We start from the raw sequence: 22,500 nt of genomic DNA on the forward strand, positions 1-22,500 counted from the left end.
TGCTTATTATCTGTAGTGTATTGGCATTGATTTTTATTATTATTAGCGCTAGTTTGATTTTGTACTTTAATTATTTGTTTTATTTAAGTACTTCAACAAACATACCAAAAAGGAAGTGTCTCTTTTATGAAGATTTTACAAAAAAGTGGCCCTAAAATTAAAAAAGGAAAAACCAGATATTATGCAATACTTTATATCAGTGAGTCTTAGTAAAAAATCAAGCATAAAAGATCGCGTTAAATCAGGTAATCGCAGTTCCAGATTATTTTCGGCATCTTCATCAAGAGATATATTGTCTTTCCTTCATAATTTCTCTAGAAGATATTTTAATATGTGCTGCATAATTAACAACTGAATATAAAAGTGTTGAACATCATCAGACAATCAGTTCAATAAACTACACAACTAAACTCGGTACCATTATGTTTCCAGATTCCAAAATTGTAAGTAAGCAATCTACTGCAAGTTCAAAAGCAACTGCTCAGTTAAAAATATATTAGCACCTCAATCCGCTGGGATTATTAGAATAACAGAAACTACAAATGGTTTCTTTTATTAAATTTCTACAGATTTAAGTAATCACAAATACATAAAAATGTCTCCAATAATCATCCATTATGTTATGGAATTTGATAGCCTAAAAACTAAACTCCTTGAGTTACAAATCTTGCCTTATGAAACCACCAATACAATAACAGCATTTTGTATAGATATATTGAGCAACTATAATATTTTATCAAAAGGCTAATTTTGGAAGGAGAGAATGACACAGGATAAATAACGCGTTTTACAAAATAAAAGAAATATTGTCTCCAAATATAGTCATTTGCCCTGCACACATTATTCATAATACGGCTTCTACTGCTGTAAATGTCTTGTTGATCTGTAGTATCAGAATGTAATTTAAAATTTTATAAACTATAAATTACACAGTAAGTTATGAAAAAAGATACACACAGTAAGTAATGAAAAACTTAAATATTTCTGCAAGCCCACTGAATTAACATAACAACATTATTACAAAGTAGGTGGTTATTGTTTTTTTCAGCAATTCAAAGAATGTTAAAGTTGTGGGAACTATTAGAGAATTTTTTCTCGGAAGAAGAAAATCCCCCAAAAACAGGGATAGATTTTTTCAGAAACCTCATATCAGAAGTATACATCTTTTTATGCACAGCCAAATGTTTTTTGTTTGAGAAACAAATTATGAAAATCAAAAAATCGAACATAACTGTTATTAAAGTTACACTTATTTTGGAGGACTTTAAAAAACAATCAACTGAAAGATTAAATTGTAAGTTTTTAGGTATTCAAAAAAGCCAGCATACAACAAAATAAATAAATATTAAGAAAAACTATGATGCAAGAAGAAGAGTTTGAAAATGATGTAGAGAATTTTTTCAATGTTGGAATTAATTATTTGGCAAAGTAGTCGTTCCAATGGCCAAGCACACTGTTTTTTTCATGGATGCTTCTCAACAAAGTACCTTAATTGAAAAAGGTATACTGTTTACAGATTCAATTTATGAAAAAGTTACGGAAATTAAATCTTTTATCGAAAAGGAACTATGCGAAGAAAAGGAAATTATTGATGTGCATGATAAATAGTTTCAATATTTCATAAAAGACTCAAGAGACAGAAAGAAAAGGCAATCTATTGAAAATGTGTCAATACTTGTTTGCCTTTCCACTGTAAAATACACATGCTATAAGTGTGCTTTCATCAATTAAAACTGAGTGGACAGATGAGCGCAACTCCCTTTTTATTAACATAGTGAAATATACAATTCAATGTGTTATGAATTTGAGAATGACATGTAGTGACTTCTGCAATTATGTAAAAGAGGAAAAAGAGCTCAAAGTAGAACATGGCAGGAAAGAGTAAAGGTGAGTGAAGAATGTATGTTATAAAATGTTTTGGTAAATAGGCACGTTGTTAAGTTATGTATAGTTATTTAAATTCATTTGAATTGCTAATTAATTTATAGTTTTACCCACAAAAAAGAGAAAATTTTCCTGTTGAGCAAAATGTGCCAAAATGAATCACCATTGGAGCAAACATTCGCTGTTGAAATACCAATAATGAATCACATTTTTTTTAAAATAATATATCTATGATTATTGATAGAAGTTTATTTGAATATGTTGTTGTTGTTGTTTTTTTTAAGGTGAGGGAGGGTAGGGGTAGGGTCCCAGTCAGTAGTTGGACATTTAAGGCAGCCTACTTTAATGTAAAAAGCTTCCTTTGTGCTTAACAATTTATAAAAATTTCTTAAACAATTCTTAGTTTGTTCTCAAATCCCTAATGTTAAACAAACTACATCGATGGACAGAACATTTTTTCAAAAACAAATTCACTCTCAGCAAGGCTGCAAGCAATCAATAATAAGGTTGAGAGCTAGCAGAAAATAAAGAAGAAGAAAAAGAAAAAAAAATAGAGCTAAAAAGCTTTAAATTATGTGTCAGGCAACACGAAGAAAGGAGAAATTTCAAAAGCACTAATATTCGCTGAAAAAAAAGAAACTTTTTTGAGTATAAAGGAACAGTCATAGTAAAAGGATAAAACTTAGCTGTATGATGAGTCAAGTGAGATTGAGTTTTGGTTTATAGATCATATAATGATAGCTCATTTGAGCAGTAACCATGATGGTATTTATAAAAGCAGGGACAAAAACGTTTTTTTTGTTACTCACTATTTCAAGACTAAGATGGCTACTACAGTTAAAGAGATTAGTTTTTATTTTTTTAAATTGTGGTTAACACTTTCAACTCTTTAACTCTGTAACATGAGCATTGATAAACAAGGCTGCTGTGTGGAAAAACAAAGCTTTACCACTACACCACTACCACATTTTGTTAATATGTGTTTTGTTTAAGCTCAGAAATTGTAATAATTATAATTACTCATTGTTAATGTTGTTGGATCTGATATAGCTATCAGAGAGAAAAACATTAGGAGAACCAGTCTATGATACTATGACAACAGTATTTATTACAAAGTTTAGTGAAGGGGAATAGAATAGAATCAGAAATAAAAACATGATGAGTATGGTAAAAAAAAGGCAACCTTTTGAATTCCTTTGATGTATCAAGAGCGATAGCCCATGCCTCAACATTTCTAATACACGATATCAGTTAAGAAGGCAGCATTAAAAGGAAAATTAATAGCTTCAATAAGAAATATTAAAGGTTTGTAAATTAATGATTTTGCTGATTGGGGATACTTAAAGGGGTTCAAAACCTCCAAAACATGTTGTGTTCATATTAAAGAGAATGATAAAAACAAATTTTTCGGCTATATTTTTTTGATTAAAATAAACAAATAAATGCATACCAAGAAAAACATTTTATTTTAGTTGAAGCTCGCCTTCTCTGTTTTGTTGTTGGCCAAAATGTCAGCATTATATACGCCTTTAATATACAGCATTATATACGCCTTAGTATAGAATATAGAGCTTTGACTAAAATGTCAGCATTATATACGCCTTTAATAAACAGCATTATATACGCCTTAGTATAGAATATAGAGCTTTGACTAAAATAAAAATGTTTGTTTTTCTTGGTATGCATTTATTCTTTTGTTTCAATCAAAAAAATTTAGCCCAAACATTTTTTTTATCATTCTTTTTAATATGAACACAATGCGTCTCGGAGGTTTTGGATCCCTTTAAAGAGGTCTGTTTAATCTCCAGAGTTGTAAAAATTGGGACCGCAAATGTCATTTTCCAGCAGGAAGGAAATAAGTATTAACCAAAAACAGTTTTAGTACTTTTTTATATTTATAAAAGATTATAAAAAAAATTTTAAATTGCAGACTTTACAATGCAGACAGTCTGCATAAAACCTCACAAATAATGTTACACTGAAATAGCAATAGATGGGGCATCAGTAGATAAAATAACAGGGGATTGGATTTGGGAATTGTTCAATAAATCTGTACAGAAAATTATTACATGAATGCAATATTTGTAGTCTCCTCTCAATTTTTTTATCTTCTTTAATGCAGTTAATGCACTGGCTTTGCATTTAGTAATACATACTCTAAAATCATGAAGAATTGCATATACCTAATGACTTAGACGTGCAATATTAAAAATAAACATAGATTTTAATTGCAAATTAATATTTGCAGTAATAACCCTTTTTAATTTTTTGTTTTGATGCCAAAAAATTTCACACGAATTTTACACATAAAAGTTCTTTTACAAAAAATTATTATAAAAAGTTACTTTGATTCAATATTTTGTAAGTTTGTCACAGATATTATTTGACATGCTTCAACGGTCTTTTGATGAAGTTGTTCAAGTTCTGAAAATAAGACAAAAATATTTTAATAAAATTTGATTTATTTTTAATCTAATATTTTTAATTTATAAAAGCATCTTTCAATTTATTAAAGCTATATTTTTATAGTTGTTTTCGAAACGTAGAGGGATCTAAAAATCCTTATTACTTAAATGTTTTTATAATTTTGTTTATAAGTTTACCAAACCAAAGTCAAGTGATAAGAACCAGAAAAAAGTCTCTAAATTAGGTTATTGAGAAAAAAAAAAAAACAAAAAAAAATTAACAGAGATAAACATCAATTAAATCCAATATTTAGTTATATACATAAACCATCTAACTTGAGTATTCGAATACTTCATATTTGAATATATTTGTATGTTTTTTGACTATTTAATATTCAAGTACTTTTTTTGAAATATTTGAATAATTTCTAAAATGAAACGACTAAACTTTAAAATGAAAAAAAAAAAAAGAGAAGAAAACTATGCAGCAAAATATAATGTAAATATTAGAATTAAAAAGAACTATTACTATTAAAATATTACTTTTTATAACAATATTACTATTAAAAAAAATACAAAAAAAATACAAAAAAAAATTCTAAATGTTTTTACAAAGACTTGATGTGGAGAAACAAAAATACATTTTTGGAATGGTGTTTATTTTGTGTGGCATTATTTTAGTTGGTTTTTTAAATTGCTTGTAAATGTTTGTAAATTTAATATTCGTTTACTATGTAAATGCTACATACTCATAATTAATAACTGTTGCATAAATTTAATTTATTTATTAAAAATTGATAAAAGATTTTCTCATAAAAATACAATTTATTTCTGCATGATATAAGGTGGAAATTAAAATTTGTGAGATTTTCTTACATAATTACATCTAAAGTATTTTTAGTTTTAGCCATGTCAAAAAAATCGAAGCTATGGAAGTTTTTTAGAAAAAAAAAAAAAAAATTTGGTGAAGCCACATGTGGTAGGTGCAACACAAACATAGGATGGAAAAGTTCAACGAATCCTATGATTAACTATTTGAAGCTACAACATAAGATATTGATATCTAAATCAGGATCAAGTGAAAATATGTTGTAAAAAATATCCCTAAGAAGAAAAAAAAAGAAGAAACAACTACTGTTTGGCAATTTGTTAAAAAACAATCTTTAAATGAAATATTGTAAAAAGTTGTGGCTGTTGATGGAACAGCGATCACAGCAATTAGTAAATCTCAAGCTATTGCTGGTTATGTGCAACAAAAAAGATATAAAATGCCAAAAAGTCTAACAACTATTTCCAAGTGTATCAACAGCTTTTATAAAAAAAAATGAACTTTGGGAAAATTTTGACAATTTAAAAAATGCAAAGCATAAATTTGCAATTACAGTGGACAAATAGATAGATTGCACTATTATACATTATGTGAATGTAACAACTTATGTGCTCAAAATAGACTCAAATAAAATTAAATAGTTTTTTTTGGTTTGACTGAAATATAAGGCAGGAAAATTCAGAAACAATTAAACATTTGGTTGAAGGTAAGTTTGCAGACTTTAGAATTTTCTTTAAAAATAATGTTATTGCATCAACTAACAATCCAGCAGTCATAATGAAAAAATATAGCAATCTCTTAGGTGTTTTAAATCAACTTTGCCATAATCATGCACTGCATTTAGCTGTGATGGATTGTTTTTATAAACCAAAAAACTATATACCCGATGAGATGTTTGACAATATTGAAGATTTGGTCGATGATGATATGGAAGAAGAAATAAAAGAAGATTCTTCAGAAGATCAGTACTCTGATTGTTATTTAGATTTTGGTGAAGTAAATGAGTATATTATGAAATTGAATACTGACTTTGATCAAATTATCACCAATTTAAGAGGTATTATAAGAATGTTTAAAAAACTAGAATGGAAAACTAAGCAAAGTATTCTACTTTGCAACAAAATGTCTAAAACAATGGGAAAAAAACTCAAGTTAAAATTAGACATAAAAACTCAATGGAATTCCTTGAGTGTAATGATTCCCCAATTTTTAATTCTATCCGAATATATTAACAAATCCTTAATCAAATTGAATTTTGATAACAAATCCTTAATCAAATTGAATTTTGATAACAAATCCTTAATCAAATTGAATTTTGATAACAAATCCTTAATCAAATTGAATTTTGATAACAAATCCTTAATCAAATTGAATTTTGATAACAAATCCTTAATCAAATTGAATTTTGATAACAAATCCTTAATCAAATTGTTCTAGAAAATAATACTTTTGCGCTACAAAACCTTGTTGATGTTCTGGCACCAGTTAAAACTACCTGTTGATGTTCTTCTTGATGTCAGCGTCTTGCACCAGTTAAAACTACCTGTTTACTGAATTGAGTAAAAAATGTTGCATAGCTCATAACAGCTGAAGGAGTTTACAAATTTTTTTGTATGAGTTGCAACCAAAGCAAATCAGCCAAAGAAACTGATATGTGCTATCAAAAAAAGGATAACAAAAGTAGAGATACAGTTTTAAAGACTGATAATTTATCTACAGTGTTGAAATATACCAAGTTCTAATGATCATTTTAAATGTTCCTAAAAAAATGTGGCAATTTCAAAGTTATGGAACAAATACATTCACAAATGTTTATAGATGAGCATGTCAATATTAATAATGACGCTAACTCTTCTTCACCTAATGCAGATGATTTAACTCCAAAATGCAAAAATTTCTATTTCAAATCCACAAAACACACAAAATCCTTGCTAAATTGACAAATATATTGAACTGAAGAAAGAATATGGTCAATTAAAGCAACCCTGGACATTTTGTATCACACTTTAATAACAATTTACTGAACCTCAACAGCTTCTGAAAGAGCAGATTCAATTAAAACAAAAAGAAAAACAAGTTTAAACTTTGAAATATTCAATATATTTAAAATATATATTATATGAAAAAAACAAACTTTAAAATAATAAGAGAATCATTAAAAATTAATTATTAAAAGTTTTTTTATCGAATTAATATTATTCTTTATTTTTGTTAATACGCCATTTTACTTTTGATAAACTATTCAAGTATTCAAATATTTTCATTTTTTAAAATTCATTATTTGAATAGTTGAAAAGCTCGAGTAATTGGTCTAATTATTCATAATATTCTATATTATTTAAAACAAATCCCTTAAATATAATATGTATTGTGTTATATAAAAAAACATTCACCTTTATGCAAAGATTTTATGATAAACATTTCAGGAAATGCTACATAATAATCTTCACTGCGGAATAGTAAACTCTGTGTTAGTTGATTTGTTATTTGTACAGAAAACTGTTCACATGCAGCCTGTGTAAAAATAATGAATACAAATTTGAAACTATAAATAATTGAAAATTACTTATTATAAAAAAAATTGTAGATAATAATATAATATTTATTATATTATTAATATATCTATTATCTAATATATATCTAATTATCTAATAATATATCTAATAATCTAATAATATATCTAATATATATATATATATATATATCTATTATATTATTAATATTATCTAGTCTATAAATATAACATCAAATAAGCATGAAAATAAAGTAAGCATAATTAACAAGTAAACATAAAAGTTAGCGTAATTAACCAAAAACCAAAAACAACGTTTACTTTTGGAGTTTACCTTGAAACAAACATGTGACCATCAGTTAGTTTAGTATTATACATTAAAACAAGAATAACAACCAAAAAACAATGTTCACTTTCAAAATTTACCTTGAAACAACCATGTGACCATGTTTTAAATGCTTCTTCTTGACCACAAAGTTCATCTCCTTCTCCAATTGGATAAATTTCTTCACCACCAAGTGCTTTAAGTAGTTTATTGAGTGAGTTTGCAAATGCACAAAAATTTGGATAAGCCTTTGAACCAAGACCAAATACAGAAAAGCTAAATTAATTATGCTCAAATACAAAAAACGATTTATTTCATCAAAAAATGTGAATAACTTAATCAGTTAAAAAAATAGTTTGAATTAAAAAAAAAAACTATATTTTTAAAAAAAAGACTTTAAAAAAATTTAAAACCAAGCTAAATAACCTAATTACTTTAGAAATAAAAATGTAAATAAGAACTAGTTAAATAATCATGTATTATAAACTAACCATTACAAATAACAGCAGTAGTAATAAAATCACAAGAGAATTATTAGTAAAGTGACATCAGTACTTCTAAAATTACTCTCATTAGAAGTTAAGGTTATAAAAAAAATTAAATTAAACAAAAAAACTTTTCTGAATGGGTAACTGTATTTAGGTTGAAATAGAAAAATAATTATAAAAAAGTTGCAAACGCTAACTTTATTCATTTCAGAAGCTAACTGTTAAAAAAAAAAGTTTTAAATCCAGAAAAGACAAATTTTTAAATAACAATTTCTCTTAAAGTTTATACAGGTGAAGTATATATTTAAAATAAAATATTTTTTTATTTGGATTTCTTTGTCTTTTTTCTTGTATATCAAAAGATTTTTATGTTATAGTAAAGAATATTTAATGAATAAAAAAATTAAACCTACAGAATGTGAAAACTTTCATCAAATGAAGCAAGTTGTGATGTGTGACGGTGATGAATCACACGCAAACTATTTGCACTATAAATTCAAAATTTTGCATTAAAAAAAATCAGACTTCCCTACATGACAGTACAAAACAACAATATAAATTTTTGCACAACCCAATTTAATTTAAATCTAGCCCATCATTATGTAAGTTTGAGCCCAACAATACAGGTAAGTTTAAGTCCAACAATTCTCACTTCAGTTTACAAACTTTGTGTGGCTTTCATATAATATATACATATGTGTATAATAATAATAAGTGTTGTTTTGTCCCATCTTTGTAACCATAGTAACTATCATAGTTAATTTGCATTGACTATGATAGGTAACAGTTTAAATCAATTTTACCCTAATTTTTAAAGAGTTGAAATATTTAAGAAATCTTTATACATTTTTCTATTTTGAAAATAGGAGGAGTATTATAGAAGGAATAATATGAATTAAAACAATAAAAAACATAAGCATCTTTTGAAGATCTGAGAAGAGTGAAAAATCATTGGTTATTTTGTAAAAACAAAATGGTGGTAAACTTTTAAGCAGATATTGAGCAAGTCAAATTGACTGTTGTGTCATCGTCTGTATGACTCAGTTTAATTCAAATTAAAATAATTTAATGCCAATATCTAAATGATTCACTTTGCAATATTTTAACTGTTATAGTTTAAAACTTAACTTAAAATTTGAAAAGACTTTTCAAAATTAATTTAAAACGTTATTAAAGAATATTATATCATAACAAAATATTTTGTGAGATAAAATTAGCTTTATTTAATGTTGTTTAACTATATTTTCTAATTTAAACAACATTTTTTAAATTTGGTTTTAATCTTTTTATATTGGAGTTTTGCTTTTTAGTATATGGCACAAGATATTTTCAGAAAACTAAACCATTAGGCCTAAAGTGAGCATTAAAAGAATTCAAAGTCATTTGGTAATATTTCAGCCCAAGATTGAATTTCACAACCCAATTTTGTATATTTTTTTTAAACATCTTTAATTCCAACAAGGCTGCAAGCAACCACTATAAATACTACAATGGACGCTGATTTAAAAAGCTAGCGTCTCTAGTGCCACCTACTATTATTATATATTCATTCTCGTGTTACTTGCCATTCAATTAAGTCTCATCCTTTTACTGTGACTGTTCCTAAGTGTTCCAAAAATTCTTATTCGTCTAGTTTTTTCTGTTAATCGTTATCTTGCTTTATAAACATCATCTTTTCTCTTCCAGTATCTTCCAACTTTAATAGGGGTTGCTCGCAGCTTTGTTGGAAGTGATATATATATATATATATATATATATATATATATATATATATATATATATATATATATATATAAATTAGTAAAAACACTTATTTAAATATCTTCTACAGTCTGTTTTACCTTCAGTAGGTTCATCAGGAAGTGCTGAGTTTGTTAAGAACATTAAGCACTTTATTTTTAGAGACACTAACTTAACTTACACATTTATATATTATATATTTATATACACCTATTTATATATATTATATTATTCTTTAGTGTCCAATAAACAGATAGCCGCTACAAAATCTGAAACATCATCAAGTAAGACTAATAGACAGTCTAGCAGTGCCTAAGAAAAATAAGAAAAGAAGAAGTGTGATTTGCTTCAATCAGACTGTAATCCTAAACAATGCAAGCTGCTGTTTAATAATGAACATATTAACAATGTTGTTGAAGAAGCAACTCTTATCACCCATTGTTAATTGAAGAAAATGCTTTTTCATTGAATATAAAGCCTAACAAAATTAGTAAAGCAAGTACCATGTCAATTATAGAGTCCTTCAGTCCTCAACAGCATATATAGTCAGCTTTTACCATTAGTAAATTGCCCGAAAAAACTAAACCAGACCATGCATCAGAACCTGCTGCAGTAGTTACTGTAATTTTACACATGGATTTAAAATGTTCTTCAACATATACCAAAGAATTAAAGATCATGAAGAATCTAAATCCCTTAATGCTGCTGTCATTTCACTATTGAGATGTATAACAGAGAAAGATACAAATTGTTAATATTGTCTGCAACAAATTTTGTAGAAAACATCTTGTAAACAAATGTTTAAATGGATGTTCTCGTTAAACAAGGAGTTGGATCTGCAAAACTGAAAAGACTACAAAATGTTGGTGAAACACACTGGTGGTCAAAACAGGTGAGGCTTGAGCAAATTCTTGGAACTTATGATGCTCCACAAGTGGAACCTTATGCTCTTTTGCAAGTTTTTAAACAAAATCCATTTTGTGTTAAATCTTGACAACATCCTTATACAATTATTTGTATAAGGATGTTGTCTTCTGAATATTTGCAAATAAGAGGTCTGAATTAATTGCTTGGAATGTGGTGGAGTCAGCAAAACTAGAACTACAGAGAGTATCTTCCGAAGATGTCTGTTCTATAACAATTGCATTTTCAGAACTTTGAAAATTGTGTAGAGACTTGTAAAAAATGTTTAAAATGTTGCTATATTATTTTATTCAAACATTCCTTGAATGCAACCTTTTATTCAAATTTATTTCTGGTCTACGAATATCTATAAACACTTTCATTCTCACAAGTAAGCTGCCATTGGTCATATAGTAAATTAAAAACCATCAAAACTAGGCTGTGTTCCTCACTAGGTAATGATAAGCTTGAGACATTTATGATGATGTCAACCAAGTCAAAAATTTTGGATTTAATTATAGTTGACAACAAAATTGGCTATTTGTTTAAAGATTCAGATAAGTTATCAAAAATGTTGCTTCTATAAATAAAATTAAAAGATTGTAATCAGTTACGTTATAAATACCAGTTACACCACACAGCCCAAACCCAAATTTTGATTTTTTTAAATTTTAAGTGAGTTAAAAGAAGTGTTATTATTCATTTATCATAATAAAGTTCTTCATGTTATTACTTTTATTATTATTATCATATTATTATTATTATTATTAGGGTTGAGAATTTCTGTTGATTTTCAGGGAAATTTTGATCAAAATTTCCAGAAATTTTCAAAAAATTTTTATTGCAATAAACTTATATCGTTTTTTGTTTCAAAAATTTTATCATCGTAGTATTAGGTATTCTTTAAATATTTCAACAAAAAATATAAAATAATAAAGACCCACAAGCAAAAAATCAATTTTCGTTAATCAAAAGAAAAAGTTAATCAAAAGAAAAGTTATAATCACTTATTTTTTAAAAAAAGCAATAAAACGCTCAACTTGTTATATTTTACTCTTATGTGTATTACTTTATCAACGAAAATTAGATGTTTCCTGTGCTAGCCTGTCTTTTGAGCTTGTATATAACATATTTCTAGCTTTAACTTCTCTCAACTACAATGTAAAATATTTACAAAATACAAAGAATAAAATCTTTTTTATATTAATAAGTTTTATTGTGTATTATTTTTGTAGAGTGTTTTAAAGAAACAAAGATTTTTATGTGTAAAGATTGCATTTAAAACATCTTTATAAAAGGTACATGTTATAAATGCACTAGCTGTGTTAGATTATAATAATTTATTTAAAAATGACATTAGAAATCATATTTGTTTAGTAAAATAATAATAAATTAATTTGCTTCCTTTGATACATATAAAGCACACAAACACACACAAATCGCCATCTTGGCAGTAATGGTTGAAAAATATCGTATACATTTAAACCATTTTAAAGTATAGCATAATTTTTTAATTTATTGATTAATAAAGTCAAAAATGCACTAGCAAGGTTGTTGGAAGCGAGACTCAAGTCTTAAAAGCACCTTTAAACATAGTGGCAGAATTTACGACCTCAAAATCATTAGTTCTTTATTTTTATTGCTAAATATATTTTTAAATAATTCGAATTTAGAAAAAAAAAATTTCTTTACATTTTGCTTTTCATTAATTAATAACGCCATTTAATTTTTAATTTAATTAATTAATGCCATTTAATCAAGAAAAAATAATGTAAATATTCAATCAAGTTTTTTTATATATAACTTTACAGTTTTCAGTAACTAGTAGGCCAACTTAATAGACATTAAAAGATGCCCCTTCCCCTTTAGGGATGGGGGTGCAAATTATGTTTAGCCTTAAACAAGGCTTGGTATGGAAATGAACGTTAATATGCTTTGCAAATAACAGGATAAAACAGTTTTAGAAAGTTTTGAAAACAAATTATCATAGTTGCTGCTTAAAGTTATAAAAAAAAACCCAACAAAATACCAAAAAAAGTGTTTTTCAAAGAAGGCTTTTTAAAATTTTTATGATCTGCTTCACAATATAAGCTCCCCATCCTCTTCTCTTCCCAGTAGGATTTGCAGCCCATTCTGTGGCTTAAAAGGGTTATGCTCTAGCTTTTAAGATTCATTTAAATATTGTTTTCATTTAAATGATACTTTTTTTTTAATTTTCAATTTTCAATTGATTTCTTGATTTCTAGTTAGTAACTATATATATTCTGAAACAAATTGTAAATTTTCAAGGACTAACAAACAGTACAAGTACTATTCTAAAGGACTTACAAATAGTACAAGTACTATTCTAAAGGACTTACAAATAGTACAAGTACTATTCTAAAGGACTTACAAATAGTACAAGTACTATTCTAAAGGACTTACAAATAGTACAAATAGTATTCTAAAGGACTTACAAATAGTACAATTACAAATCTAAAGTAAATATCTTTAACATTACAATAAAAATAGTAGTAATAAAAAAAAATGGTAGTAATAAAAATAGAAGTAATAATAGTATTAGTTTTAAAAATAATAATAACATCAATAATAATAATAACAACACTAATAAATAAAAACAACAACAATAACAACAAATAGTATAAAATTGAAAAAAATAAAAATAATAACAGTAAATAATAGTAAAATAATAATAAATATAGTAAATATAATTGTGTAATACAATAGTCTAATTATTCAGTGCTTCTTTAAAATCATTTTAGTTGAGAGTATGTAATAAAAATAATAAACAAAAAATAATTTTTAAAATAAAAATATAAAATCCAGGTTATTCTAAATAAATGTTTTAAAGAGTATAAAGATGTTTGAAAAAAGATTTCTGTGTATTCATTTTCCTTGGTTTGAAGTGTTTCCTGACCATCTTATTTGGTTTGAAGTGTTTTGTCAAAAAATTATCAATTCCAAATAAATTAATTCATATTAAATTCATGATAGTGAATAGTTAAATATTTTTAGTTTTGCTATATTTTTACTTAGTTGACTTTTTTATTAAATAAAAAAAATGCAGTTGTCATTTTTATTGATCAAGCTGTCATTCTCCCTAAAAGTAGGTATAAAACCTGATAAAAATAAAAAATAAAAAAATTTAAAAAATGCAAGAATTTTCATTAGAAATAATTAGAATACAATTAATTTTAAAGTTATATGACATGCTACAGCTTTTTTCTTATTAATATACATAAGTCCTTTCTTTATATTCTTTTGCATTGAATATTTGCATGAACTATCTAAATAAATCAGCATTGATGTGTTTCATTCATAACTTTAACTATCTTTAACTATCAATTTTTTGAAAGTTACACTGATAAAAAAATAAAATTTTATTGTGCAAATCTTGGTAACTAGGTGGTTTTTTAAAACAAACTAAATATGCTGATTTCAAATATGCAAACCATTTTTCACCATCACGTCAAGTTGTAAAGATATTTGGGTTCAAATCTTTAGTATTTAAGGTAAAGTCCCTAATATTGTCGAAAAAAAAGTTATTCAAAAGTATGTCAACCTGGGTCTCAAAAGAAGCGTATTTTCATAGAGATTTTAAAAATGGTATTTGTTTGTAATAAAGATTAGTACTTTTTGTATCATTGCTGAGAAACATTTTGTTAAAATTTTTTTTAAAGTCTTTAGCATTTTTTCACATAATTTTTTTTGTCAATAAATTTTAAGTAAAAATATTTATCTTTTCTAAAATCTCTATGAAAATACGCTTCTTTTGAGACCCAGGTTGACATACTTTTGAATAACTTTTTTTTCGCCAATATTAGGGACTTTACCTTAAATACTAAAGATTTGAACCCAAATATCTTTACAACTTGACGTGATGGTGAAAAATGGTTTGCATATTTGAAATCAGCATATTTAATTTGTTTTAAAAAACCACCTAGTTAACAAGATTTGCACAATAAAATTTTATTTGTTTATCAGTGTTATCAATATTGTTTTCCCAAATTCTTAACAGCAATTTCAATAATTCGCTTACAAATTTATTTCTTATAATTTTATCGAAGATAAATAAGAAAAATAGTGGAAAAAAAGCTAAATTTTCTTTTGCCTTTATGAATAACCATTTTTGAAATTGTTACATAATTTCCTTTAATTTACCAACCTGTTTGTACCAAATGTATAAATTATTTTAAAAATTACCCCTCATTTGGATAGGCCATTTCATATAACTTTCTTCCAAAAACCTAAAAATTTTACATATTATAGAAACATAATTATAGATATTAAAATTATATTTAAATAACTTTTGCACACAAAAAAATCAGTAAAGTTAAAATAAAAACCTCGCCATTTTCAGGAGCTTCACCATTTCCAGTTGTACTTGCAACAACTAATATGCATTTTTCATTTTCTAAATCTTCTAACTTATATTGATCCATGCAAATTACTTTTGAGTTGAACGACTTTTGAAATATCTTGCGTAAATCATGTGCAAATGATTCAGCTTTACCTGATTGACTTGCATATAAAATAGTAACTTTGTGACGCTTAGCAACAATATTACTCATCATTGTAGCAGCCATTTTGATAAAACTAACCAAAAAAGTGGGCATAAATAGGTGAACTGATATTTTTTTGTTGAACAAGGTTAACAAAATTTCAAAAAAAGATAAAAATTTGAAATTAACTTCCACAAAAAACAAAAAACAAAAAAAAATGTGTGAAACATACATGGCAGATTTTTTAAAAAGGTGTTTCTTGTTACTATGAGAAGTATTCCATACATCAGGGTCAGCTTGATATTCAAAAGATGGATTCAGTTTGTAATTAAGCATTTCCTAAACAAGTTTTTAATATTTTCTTTTCTTTTTCAAAATTAAATTCAAATGCATTTAAATGTGGAGGAGCATATTTGCTATACAAATCATAATATAAAAAAAATTTGAGAGATAATCAATTTTTTAAAATAATTTTTAATTAATCATCAGCGCACTATTTGCAACCAATTATTATATAATACTATTTCTTAACATATAGAAAATTCATATATTTGTAACATAAAGTTATATATTTACAACTAGCTTATAGTATTTGCAACTACATTTTATAAAACTTAATTTTGTTTGGTTCAGTTTTTACATAACAAATTGAACTAAAATTTCTTTATAGTTCACTTTTCCATAAAATTAATCTTATTTAAAATCTAATGTGAAAAAATTATTAGCAATTTGACTAGGAGTAACCTATTATTTGGAACAATTAAAAATTAATTGAAAAAATATAAACTTCATTAAACATGTAAATTTTTTGTAAATATTCTACAACTTAATGCCAAATTGTTTATACTGTTTACATTTATTATAAGTTTAATAACAAGTATAAACATTTAGTAATAATAATAAAATTCATAAAAAAACAAAAACAGTTTTAATAAAAGTTTATAAACAATAATGGTAGATACTCTAATTACCTGATGAAATACTGGACATACAGATCCAGAAAGCGGAGGAACTATCCACACCCAATCAGATGGGCAACCACCACGCAATTTGTTCTAAAAGTGTTAAGAAACTTTTAGTTTTATTAAAGATTTTTAATATTAAATATTTTGCTAAGTGTCCTCCTTAAAAAACTTGAAGAACCTCTTGACGAAGATGTTTTATAAAAGATTCGGCCACACTGTGATGATCCACTAAAGTCTCAGCAGTTGGCTAAAAAATTTAAAATAATAATAAAAAAACAGAAGTAAAAATTAAAGCCAAAATCTAAAATTTCTCAAAATATAAATTTAAATGTTGATTTTTTCTAAAAACTTAAAAATTGCTTATGCTAATTGTATAATTAAAATGTAAATATAGTATTAATAAATTTTTCCTTATTTCCTACATTAATTTGTTTAAAACGCAAAATAACAAAATAGTATTTAAATATAGTATATATTAAAAGAAGTTGAATCAAGTTTATTATAAACACTTTGTCTAAAAACAGAAAGTCATTAATATAAATCCAAAAATTTATTATTACTTTTTAAAAATCTTTAAAAGAGTCCTTCTTGGTATTGATGATTTTCAAATTTAAAGTTTTTGATCATGAGAACTCCAAAATATGGAGTACATGCTCTGTGATTATGTTAGATATACTGTGCTATGATTATTATTAGTATGAACTTATGATAACTTATGATAACAAGCCATTTTAAAATTTTACATCCAAGTTGAATGTAAAAGTTTTTTTAATATAAAAAGTTTGTAATGAAATAAAAAATTACTATATTTAAGTATGTTTACAACATCACTTGCTCATCAATATATTATTGCATTATCACCTTACATTATCATCACGCATTGCATAGGAATCAATAGGTCACATGCAATGTCTGATTGCTTAGAGTAATTACTAGCATACATATTTTGCATTTATAAGTAATTATCTATTGATTAGCAAACAATGTTGCAAACTTATATTAGAGGTCAAAAGTTTGGGTTAACTTGCTTTCTTTTTAAAATCTACGTAGTTTTCTTCAAAAATCTCCTTACATTCAAAACTAGCATAACATTAATTTAAGGCATTTATTATGACACTTCATTATAAAGACATTAACATACCTATTTGTGAAGGGTATAGGTTTATCATCATTACAATAATGAATATTAAGGATACATTTTGCAGTTATAGTTGGATATATTTTGATGTAATAACTGAAGATACTGTAATTTTAACTTTATTAACTTTTTTTTACTGTTGTGTTTTAAAGTATTTTTATACTGAAAGTAATCAAAAAATTAGTTGTGTTAAATATTGCAACATTTAAAGAATAATTGCTATGCACGCTGAAATAATTTAAAGAATTTTGTTTTAGTATTGAAATTTAAAGAAAAGTTATTTTATGTTTTAATTGAAGAAAAATGGGTTAAAAAAACAGAGCTGAGTATAGAAAACAAGGTATTATTGTGACATTACACAAGGAATTTTACTTAAAGTGCAGTCATAGGAGCAATGAACGTTATGTAATCAGAGTCGTCATTGTTTGAAGAAGCCTAGAGCAATACTGAATCATGAAGACAAATTTATCTGTGTTCAAAGTTAAAGAAACTGTATTTGAACTGCTCTTGAAATTTCTCAAGAACTAAATTTTACTCAGAAAAAAAACTGTTTTTGTTTCAATTGTAAAATGATTTCTTTGCATTTATGGCTTGAAAGGATGTGTTGCTGTCAAAAAACTGTTAAATACAGTTAAAAAATTGAGATAAGCAAAAAAACATATAGATTATACAACTCAACTCAATTCTTGTTAACAAACGAATTAAAGTTGAAAGTTTTCATAGAAATTGTCTATAATATATTCATCCATTGATTGGAAAAAAGGTAAAACAATACATAAACACAAAAGTCAACTGTGGTGGAGGGTCAGTCATGGTCTAGGGATGCTTTACTGAAAACAAAGTTGATGACTTTGGGAGAATTAAGGGCATTACATATAAAAAAAAATGCCACAACATTCTCTAAAAATGTGTATTTTCATGCGGAAAAAGAATTGTAGTTGCAGATTTGTTATTTAACAGGATAACTATCCTAATCGCGCTTCTAAATTCTGCCCAAATTATATCACAACCAAAGAAAAACAAAGATAACTAAATTATATAGAATGGCCTCTTCAGTTGCTATATATAAACCCAAAAGAGTTGCTGTGGGATGTGAAAGATAAAAATGTAAAAAAAATGCAACCAACCAATAAAAAACACCTTTGGGTACTCATACAAACACGCTGAAATCAAATATCAACTGAATCATTGCAGAAATTTATTGTAAAGATGCACAGAATTTGTGCTGCTGTTATAAAAGCAAAAGAAGAACACTTTGAAGAATCAAAAACTAAAAATAAGTGCTAAAAGATTTTTTATAATATTATCTTATTTTGTAATTAGCGCTTGCCTACACTCCCCTAAAACAGGAGCAATTTATGGCTCTCACAAAAGTGTACTAAATCATTTTTATGAAAAAAAAAATTAGTTGCGTAATTAGCACCAATGCTTTTTAAAAGGTATGGTTGTTGCAAAAAAAAAAAAAAAAAAAATTAAAAGAGCGCTTATTTAAATGCAAATGCTTTTGATTATATTGGACTATTTGATAAAAATAAAATTTAAATTTAAAATAAAATTTAAAAGTTTAAATTACATTGATAAAATATTAAATTGCTTAACTAATAAAAAATAAAATTATTACACTATATTATTGCATAATAATTTTTATTTTATGTAATGAGTTATATTTTATATTTTAATATTTATATATTATTCACTTTTATGGTGGAATTTTCAATTGTTGTGATAATTCTTAAAATGCCTGCATTTTATTACAATAAAAAACTATAAAACTTTTTTTTAAGCAGTAAAAACTTTTATAGCTCTATGTCAAATTTTTTGCCAATAAGTATGTTTACAAATAAATAAGTTAACAAATAAATGGATAGCTAGTGTGAAAACCTGAAGACAATACTTGTCTAAAGAAATTTTTTCACAGCGCAATAATGACGCTTGTTATGTATATATTCTTGTAATATTAACATTACAGCATATGCTTGTAACAAGTTTTAAGAAAGCTTTTCTCTGCTCTTGCACTCATATATTCCCACCAAAGCTTGTAATTTGTAGAAAAAACATACAGAAAATGTATTGCATGATCTTTAAAATAATCTTCTATTTTTCTAAAAGTGTGATTATTTTATTGTAAACAATATAAATAAATTCATGACAAGAAAAATTTTTAATTAATAAAATTACTTCTCAAAAAACCAACAATGCCATACACCCCTTGCCTGGAAAGGCTAATATTTGTTACTTACAGAATAGCAATATTTTTCTTTGTTACTATATATAAATAAACAAGAAGCAAAATACTTGTTACTTACAGGACAGTTACATAGTGTTTTAGTTCCAAAAATAAATAATTATTTAACTACCTAAAATACCTAAAATATAACCAACTCATAAGTAACAAATATTACATTTGTTGCTTATTTAAACTTAAAAGTAAAAAACAATATAACTGTCCTATAAGTAACAAATATTGCATTTCTTGTTATTTATACTTAAAAGTGAAAAACAATATACCTGTCCTGCAAGTAAATAATATTTGTTGCTTATTTATACTTGGAACAGAAAAACAATATAACTATCCTGTAAATAACAAATATTGCATTTTTTGTTTATATAAACAAGAAAAAGACATATTGTTTTTTGTTTTTAAGTATAAATAAACAAGAAACGCAATTTTTGTTACTTTCAGAATATTATATTATTGCAAATCTAAAGCAAATATTAAATCAAATAAAAAAAACCAATTAAAGCAAAAGCATTTTGCTTCAAAATTTGCAAGTTAAAATACAATCTAATAAATTTTGTGGTAGTTAAGATAAAAAAAGTAATTCCTTTTATTGCTCTATGCTGGCCTCTACTCTTTTATAAATATATAATTATATTTTACCTACAATTTAATTAAATTATAATTTATTTACTTTTTATTTAGTAAGTTTGACACATGATTTAATTTATAAATAAAAGCAAAAAGATAACACAAATAATTAATCAAAATTAAGAATTTTCAAACGTATGTTAATCCAATGATAACATGGTATTTGAAATCATTTTTCTTCCCTTAAAATAACTTACTTAAGCATGGAACTTCCCTTATGAATTATACCATTATATATATATATATATAATAGTGCAAAGCAACAAAGAAAATCAAATTTAAAAAACTTAAAAAATATCCTAACCTTTAATAAATTATATCTACTTTCATCTCCAAAATTTCTGACAGCAATTTCTGTGCTCATGTACCTAAATTATCAACTTGTTAATTACTTGTTAACTTTAAGGCATAAATTTTAGATAATGAAAACAGATTTATAATTTCTTAAATACCTGAATATTTCTTTGGTGAAAAATATATTTTTTAATTTTACACATCTTAGTAAAACTTAGTAAACATTTTATGCAATCACATTGTTATATACTTCTATAAATTATATAAATTTTATCAAATATTTTCTATTTAGGGAATAACAATTCATATTCAATGCCTTTTATTGTTGTAGATTGAAAGTTTTTACCTTAAAGAAGCTTTTGTGATGTGATGCAAATGCATCCTAAATAGTACTTTTTTCTAGCAGTGACTTTGTTCATTAAGGTTCTTGTTTACCAACTATAGGAGACTTACAAGAGAATTATATAAGCAATTTTAAAAATATCATTACCCTACTCAACTGAAGCAACCCCATAAACCTTTAAGGTCAACACAGTGGAAAAAAAAAGTAAATTTTTTATTGCTAAAAATTTTAAAAACAGTATTTATATCTTAAATTTCAACAACATTCAAAATTTAATTTACATTTAAGTTTTGACTATTATTTTTTTTAATTATTTACTTAATTAGATAAGTAAATGTATGTAGCTTTGAATATAAGTGAGAACCCCAGAGGTCAAGGTCAATCATAACTTAATGTTGTAAATACATATTATTATAACAATAAAAATCATAAGAACTGATTCTTCTACGGTGATCTCTGGAAAGACCTGACTCTTCCTCTGAAATGGTATTTTTTTCCGTCTTACAAAAAATGTTTGACTTTGACTTGAGTTTTCACTAATGTTGATTTTTTTACTTACACCTTGACCTCTGAGGAACTTGTATATTATTTGATTTATAAGTTACAACCAAAAAATTTCTGCAATACAGTTGTACAATTTTTTATTAATGTTGGATTAGTATAGACACACCAAGTTAATTTTAATGATTTTTAAAACTTTTGATTTAATTGGTAAATGAATTTTTTTTTGTTATACTTGATGTATCTGATAATCAATGATAATAATAATAATCTGTAGATAATAATGATAATCTGTAGATAAGATGTAGGTAATCTGCGATGCTTGAACTAGAGCAATAAAAGCAGAGAAACATAAAACAGAGAAAGTAAACATAGAACGATTCTATTGAAAAAAATTTTTATATAAAGGAGTATAAGTAATAGAAACAAAAAAAAAAACGAACAGATATTCAAAACACAGATTTATTTTGAAAAGAAAAAGCTTATACACAAATTGTAGTCAACAGTAATATTATTGTTAAAGTATACTTAAAACAAAACAGGACATAAGTAATTATAAATCTTCATAAAATACGAAAGTTTAACTTACTTTAAAACAAATACACATATGCAGAGATAAACCAATATTTAAAATGAATAAATATAAAATAATAGGAGGCATACGATAAAGAAACAAGATTATTGCTTTTGTGTAATCATAATTTATGTAGTGGTGGTAAAAAACTTCTCCCCAGAATCGCTTGCTCTTGTTTTATGTATTTTTTTAATTGTCTATGCAGCACAATGATCACAAGAAGTGACT

At 25.4% G+C, this 22,500-nt stretch overlaps 1 protein-coding gene across 4 annotated transcripts in view; it reads right to left on the reverse strand.

The window, feature by feature from the left end:
• Nucleotides 1–22,500, reverse strand: part of LOC100206499 (nitric oxide synthase 1) — a 101,549-nt gene that overhangs the window by 14,590 nt on the left and 64,459 nt on the right. For all 4 annotated transcript variants that reach the window (XM_065795272.1, XM_065795273.1, XM_065795270.1 and 1 more), the window contains exons 9-18: nucleotides 20,865–20,928; nucleotides 16,732–16,800; nucleotides 16,560–16,643; nucleotides 15,821–15,927; nucleotides 15,433–15,682; nucleotides 15,290–15,333; nucleotides 8,857–8,931; nucleotides 8,057–8,231; nucleotides 7,512–7,632; nucleotides 4,230–4,308 (exon numbers count right to left, since the gene is read on the reverse strand). In XM_065795272.1, coding sequence (XP_065651344.1) covers nucleotides 4,230–4,308; nucleotides 7,512–7,632; nucleotides 8,057–8,231; nucleotides 8,857–8,931; nucleotides 15,290–15,333; nucleotides 15,433–15,682; nucleotides 15,821–15,927; nucleotides 16,560–16,643; nucleotides 16,732–16,800; nucleotides 20,865–20,928 — 1,068 coding nt within the window. The remainder of the gene's footprint in view (nucleotides 1–4,229; nucleotides 4,309–7,511; nucleotides 7,633–8,056; nucleotides 8,232–8,856; nucleotides 8,932–15,289; nucleotides 15,334–15,432; nucleotides 15,683–15,820; nucleotides 15,928–16,559; nucleotides 16,644–16,731; nucleotides 16,801–20,864; nucleotides 20,929–22,500) is intronic.

The sequence above is a fragment of the Hydra vulgaris genome, chromosome 04 (genome assembly GCF_038396675.1).
Source record: "Hydra vulgaris chromosome 04, alternate assembly HydraT2T_AEP".
NCBI classification, from domain to species: Eukaryota; Metazoa; Cnidaria; class Hydrozoa; order Anthoathecata; family Hydridae; genus Hydra; species Hydra vulgaris.